Source organism: Haematobia irritans, chromosome 5 (genome assembly GCF_050003625.1).
Source record: "Haematobia irritans isolate KBUSLIRL chromosome 5, ASM5000362v1, whole genome shotgun sequence".
NCBI classification, from domain to species: domain Eukaryota; kingdom Metazoa; phylum Arthropoda; class Insecta; order Diptera; family Muscidae; genus Haematobia; species Haematobia irritans.
Window position 1 is genome coordinate 73,447,823 of NC_134401.1, and position 6,000 is coordinate 73,453,822.

The 6,000-nt window shown below is 37.3% G+C and overlaps 1 protein-coding gene across 1 annotated transcript in view; it reads left to right on the forward strand.

The window, feature by feature from the left end:
• Positions 1–4,377, forward strand: part of LOC142239842 (uncharacterized) — a 214,059-nt gene extending 209,682 nt beyond the window's left edge. The window contains exons 6-7 of the mRNA XM_075311600.1: positions 4,198–4,306; positions 4,352–4,377. Of these exons, the coding sequence (XP_075167715.1) occupies positions 4,198–4,306; positions 4,352–4,377 (135 nt within the window). The remainder of the gene's footprint in view (positions 1–4,197; positions 4,307–4,351) is intronic.
• Positions 4,378–6,000: the final 1,623 nt, after the last annotated feature.

The following is a 6,000-nucleotide window of genomic DNA, read 5'->3' on the forward strand; positions in this document are numbered from 1 at the left end:
GACGAAACTCATTATGGGATGCGATGCGAATGCGCATCATAGTATATGGGGAAGTAGTGATACTAATACAAGAGGAGAGTCGCTAATAGAGTTTATTTTGCGTACTAATCTGGTAGTTTGCAACAAGGGAGACGCCCCAACCTTTGTCACTAAAAACAGGCAAGAGGTTTTGGACATCACCTTGGCCTCGCAAGAACTGAATGAAATGATATCTGAGTGGCAGGTTTTAAGTGAACATAGCTTCTCAGATCATCGCTACCTCAGTTTCAAATTTGATGTTCATACCACCAAGACCATATGTTAGGAAACTGACTGGAATAGGTATAGGGAATCGTTCAATATGATGATACCGGAAATACCAGAGACAAATATGAGAAATGTGCAAGATATCTCACTGAAATCGACCATCATGGTAGTCTACGGAATTAAGTAATATGAGGAAATCTTGCAGGAGGCTCTTTAACAAGGCAAAGTCCACTAGAGCTCCTGAGGATTGGGACGCTTACAAGAATAATCTGAGAGGATACAAGCGAGAACTGAGAAATGCTCAGCATAACTCTTGGAATGATTACTACAGCAGTATTGGGAATACGTCCGAGGCTTCCAGACTACGGAATGTTCTAGCATCCACCAACTCCGCTCCAGGTCTCGGAGGGCAATTGGACAACGTCCAGTGAGGAGACACGGGAGGTACTATTGGACATACATTTTCCTGGAAATCATACGGTTGAACCAGGTTCTGGCGGTGCCACAGTCGCTCAGCGGTCGTTTCCTATCGAGGAAATTGTATCGGAATCTAGAATAAGATGGGCGTTAAATATCTTTGGAACATTCAAATCCCCCGGACCAGATGGAATTACTCCGGCGGAGTTACAAGCAGTGACTGACAAAAGTATCCCCTGGTTGTCGGCGATATACAAAGGATTTATCAACTTATCATATATCCCAGGAAAGTGGAGGGAAACAAAAGTCGTTTTCATATCTAAAGCGGGAAAAGCCTCTCACTCGAGGGCGAAGGATTTCCGACCAATTAGCTTATCCTCATTCCTACTTAAGACTCTGGAGAGGAGGATAGATATTTATCTTAGAACTAGCATCGATTCAAGTTTGTTCTCGAAACGACAGCATGCATACTCGAAGGGCAGGTCTACTGAGACCACATTACATGAACTAGTCAGCTTTATTGAAAGCTCACTATCTGTCAAAGAATACACAATCGTGGCGTTTCTAGACATCGAAGGGGCGTTCAATAATGTCCATCCGAACTCGATATTAAATGGACTGACAACTCTGAATGTTGATCCATGTATTCTTAGGTTATTAGACGAACTACTAATCAAGAGACGTATTTCAGCCACACTAGGACAAGCAAACATACAAAGGTATGTGAACAGAGGCAGTCCCCAAGGAGGAGTTCTGTCACCTCTTCTTTGGAATGTTGCTATAAATAACCTTCTGGTTACCCTAGAAAAAGAAAGGATAAAAGTGGTGGCATACGCAGATGATGTGGCTCTAGCAGTCAGGGGAAAATTCCCATCCACAATCAGAGATATTATTCAGAGGGCCCTCCGGATGACTGAGAAATGGGCGAAAGACAATGGTCTTGGGGTAAATCCTGCAAAGACAGAACTAGTCATGTACTGCAAAGATCGCAAAACTCCTACGGTTAGGCCCATTTCCTTAGGGGGTATTGAAATTTCCTTTGGTGAGTGTGCAAAATACCTTGGCGTTATTTTGGACAGGAAGCTGAACTGTAAGCTTAATATTGAAGAAAGGGCGAGAAAAGCAACGTTAGCTTTGTACTCGTGCAAAAGGGCAATAGGAAAAAGTGGGGACTAAAACCAAAAATTGTGCATTGGCTATACACGGCAGTGGTTAGACCTATAATGTTATATGGTGTTGTAGTCTGGGGGTCGGCGCTTCACCAACCAACAAGTTTAGACAAAGTTCAGCGTATGGTGTGTTTGTGTTTCTCAGGCGCATTCAGCAAGACAGGAACAAATTCCCTTAATATGACATTTCATCTATTGCCTTTAGACATTTTGGCAAAACAGTCCGCTGCAACATCGGCTGTGCGGTTACGCAAGCTATCGCTGTGGTCGGAAAAAAGTTACGGTCACAGTTCGGTCCTCAAAATAATGCCAGATGTACCTAACGTAGTGGATTACACTTTGGCGAGTCCACTTTTCGACAAAAAGTTTGAGACTCTAATCCCCAACAGTGAGGCGCGGTGCACACAGACCCCGGGGAAAAAAGAATATATTGATTTCTACACTGATGGCTCCAAATTGGATGGACAATTGGGTTTCGGAGTATATTCTAATGGTCTGGAACTTCGAATAGCGAAAAGATTACCTAATCACTGTAGTGTTTTTCAGGCTGAAATACTAGCAATAAGAGAGGTGGCGAATTGGCTGAGAAGTAATGTTCCAAAAAATGTGGGCATTAATATATACTCAGACAGTCAACCAGCAATAAAATCCTTGGACTCTGTGTTCCTCAACTCGAAAACGGCCATCGACTGCCGCAAATCTCTCAATGAGATGACTGAGCAGTACAATATTCACCTAATATGGGTGCCTGGCCATAGGAACATACCGGGGAACTGCGAAGCGGATGAGTTGGCAAGGCTAGGGACTACCTTACATATTCCAGGGGAACTAGAATTTGTTGGTATGCCCCTAGCTACCTGCAAGCTCATACTGCGTGAGAAGGCTGTTATGATGGCAAATATTCGATGGGAGAATTGCAAGGGTGGTAACGACACCAAGCAAATATGGTCCCATTTCAACTTAAACCGCACACTAGATATACTAATGTTCTCGAGACGTCAGATATCACTCCTGATATCTGCTATAACGGGTCGCTGCCTGATAGGCGATTTTGCAAAAACTATAGGCACGAAGTATAATGACTATTGTATGAGCTGTCATGATGCGGAGGAAAAGGAATCAATTAAACACCTCTTGTGTGAGTGTCCTGCATTTTGTGTAAAGCGCAAGCAACTGTTAGGAGCATATAGCTTCAGATTACTGGCGGATCTGGAAAATGTTAACTTAAGCAGTCTGCTAATATTTTTTGGAACAATCTGGTTGGTTTAACAAAGAAAAATAATCAAGAAGGTTCGGCGGTTAAAACTAGAAGTGCCCATATGTAATAGGTACTTTTAGTTAATGTGGTATCACAATGGACTGAATAGTCTAAGTGAGCCTGAATCTTAATCGGGCTGCCACTTTAACCTAACCTAACCTTTACCACTGGGTTTTTATAAAATGCCTAAATAGACCAATACCAGGATTTTACTTCTTAAACTTCTGGAAGCTTATTTATTTTTTGAAATTTTGTGGTTTTATAACTTCATATTCTGGAGATTGTTGTTATCTACCCGTATTTTGGTCTCTATATAGTCCTGTGTCGTATTTTAATTTATTGGCCCGAAATTAAAATATAGAGTTCTTTACACCCCTAAAATGCTGAGATTTGTCGTCGAGTCGTATAAAAATTAGAGTTCTTTTTGACATATAAATACATATGGGAAAATAGAATACTTAAATCGGTCATTTTTTTGGAACCCTACACCTTAAAATTACAATTGGAATACTGTTAAAATGAGATTTAGGTACACCACCTGGAGTCGACTCCGGAGTCGAGGCTAATAAGAAATGCTGGAGTCGGTTATATTAACTATTTTTTATTCTACTTTATCTAAAATTTTCAATGTGAGGAAAAATACTCCAACTTATAATAAAAAGGGGAATACGCTGTAGGTAGCCATCATACGAATCGGTAATGGCGTTAAGTTCATTTTTACTACAAAAAATTTTTTCCATACAAAAATTTTTCTTAGTAACCACATTTCGTAGTAAGATTTTTATATTGCCTATGTGTTTTTATAATACAATGAACGTTGTGGTTACGAAAAATGAACTATATTACAGTAAATTTTTTGAACTATGTGGAAGTTAAAATGGTCCTTAAATTTACAAGACACTTTTTTTCTGTACACCCGTAATGAATTATATTAACAACTTTTTATTCTACTTTATCCAAAACTTTCAATATGAGGAAAAATACTCCAACTTATAATAAAAGCTAAGCTAAGGTTGTCACCATAGCAATCAGCCTAATGTTCTTTAGTGTTTTTTGCAAATTTATTTAGACGAAATAAATATTTTATTTTAATTTTCTTCTTGACAGGATTGGACGTTGCAAATCAAATTCGTACAACAAAGAGATGCTGGAATATATGAATGTCAAATTTCTACACATCCGCCGACATCCATATTTCTATACTTAGAAGTTGTTGGTAAGTTTTATGGAAAAAAATATGTATATACTTTTGCAAAAACAGTATGCATAGGCCGAAGCAAAGGCTGACTTTAATCTGCAGCTCTATGTTTCGCTAGGCTGTCCATTACATCTCTTTTAAAGAGAACATGTTCTCTTTTGTGTTCGTATCTTTTTGTTCACTCTCTTTTTTAGGTGCCGTATTTTTATGTCCAACAGCGCTCTTTATGTATTCTATTTCAAAAAAAAATCTTAGATTGATGGAATTTTATTTATTTAGTAGGAATTCGCCACAATTGTTCGCCACTAATTATTTACTGGGTTAAATCTGTTGACAAATTAAAGGCCGGAACACAATTGCAACGTTTCGACGTACGGTGTAAAAATTAAAAATAGATTTAATTGAACGTACGACGTAAATACGCCAATACGTTGTAGTCGTCAATTTATTTTCTTTATTTTTTAAGAAAATGTGATTCTTTTTGTTTTTTATTGTTTTATTATATATTTATTTTGTTGTTTCTATCATTAGAAACTATTATTATTTTAATTTTAACATCAATAAAATTATTAATTATTTAATAAAGAATTTTTTTATTGTAAACTTTTTTTCTCTGTTTTTAAAGCGAAAGTTCTCTTTTGAAAATTATCCATATGGAAACCCTATGTTTCGCATATTATTGCCAATTGTATAGAGAACATTTTACACCGAAGAGTGTGTGATGCTGATGTTTCAATGTGTAAATCATATGTTCACGGTTACTTTTCATCATTACATAGAAAAAGCTTGAATACTTTATGAGGGATTCTCTGCCAGTAGGGTTTTTTTCCCGGGAACGGGGTCCCGGGACTTCCCGGGAATGAAGTGCGGGAATTCCCGGGAAAATTTCCTTACAATATTTTTTATATAATAGAGGGTTTTATATGGCAAATAACAGTTGAAATCTAGTTAAAGTGGATTTTGGAAGTGTAATGCGAATGACTACGGTACCACACTGTTAGAAAAATATGTTTTTCATATGTTCCGATATAAACAATATGTGTTTCGGACACAATATATTTAAGTGCAAGCATTTAATGTTCCTAAACTAACACTAAATATTTGGGACACATATGTTAATATGTTAGAATATATTATGTTTGGGGCATGAATGTTTCATAAAAATAATATGTGTGAATGTAAACATATATAAATTTACAAATTTCGAGTAGACATATATATGTTGTGATATTTTATTCAGAGAGCGACAGAGACCGCTTGTATGTTGTTTCGGAAAACTGTTTTATGATAAGGCCAAAAATTGAATATGCTTAAGTCTAAATATTATTTAATTTGAATATTAGAATGAGTATTCGGAGTAAAGAGAATAGACATTCGGAACCAAGAGAATAGACCAAGAGGAGTTGACGGACACCTTCAAGTAGAAAAGCGGACATTAAGTTCGAGTTTTGCAGCTAAAACAATTGAAAACGATTATTTTCTTTAAAATGAATTATTAAAGAAAAGTAAAAGGCAAAACATTTCCATTTTAGAGTGATAATGCCAACTTAATACCGGCCTTAAAGGTAAAAATGAAATTATGTACAAATGTGTAAATTAAAAAAAATGGTGTTCGGTCGGAGCAGGGACTGAACCCACGACCCTTTGCATTCAAGGCAGACATGTTAACCACTGCTCCACGTGGCCAACAAATGTATGTTTCTGTTAAATAA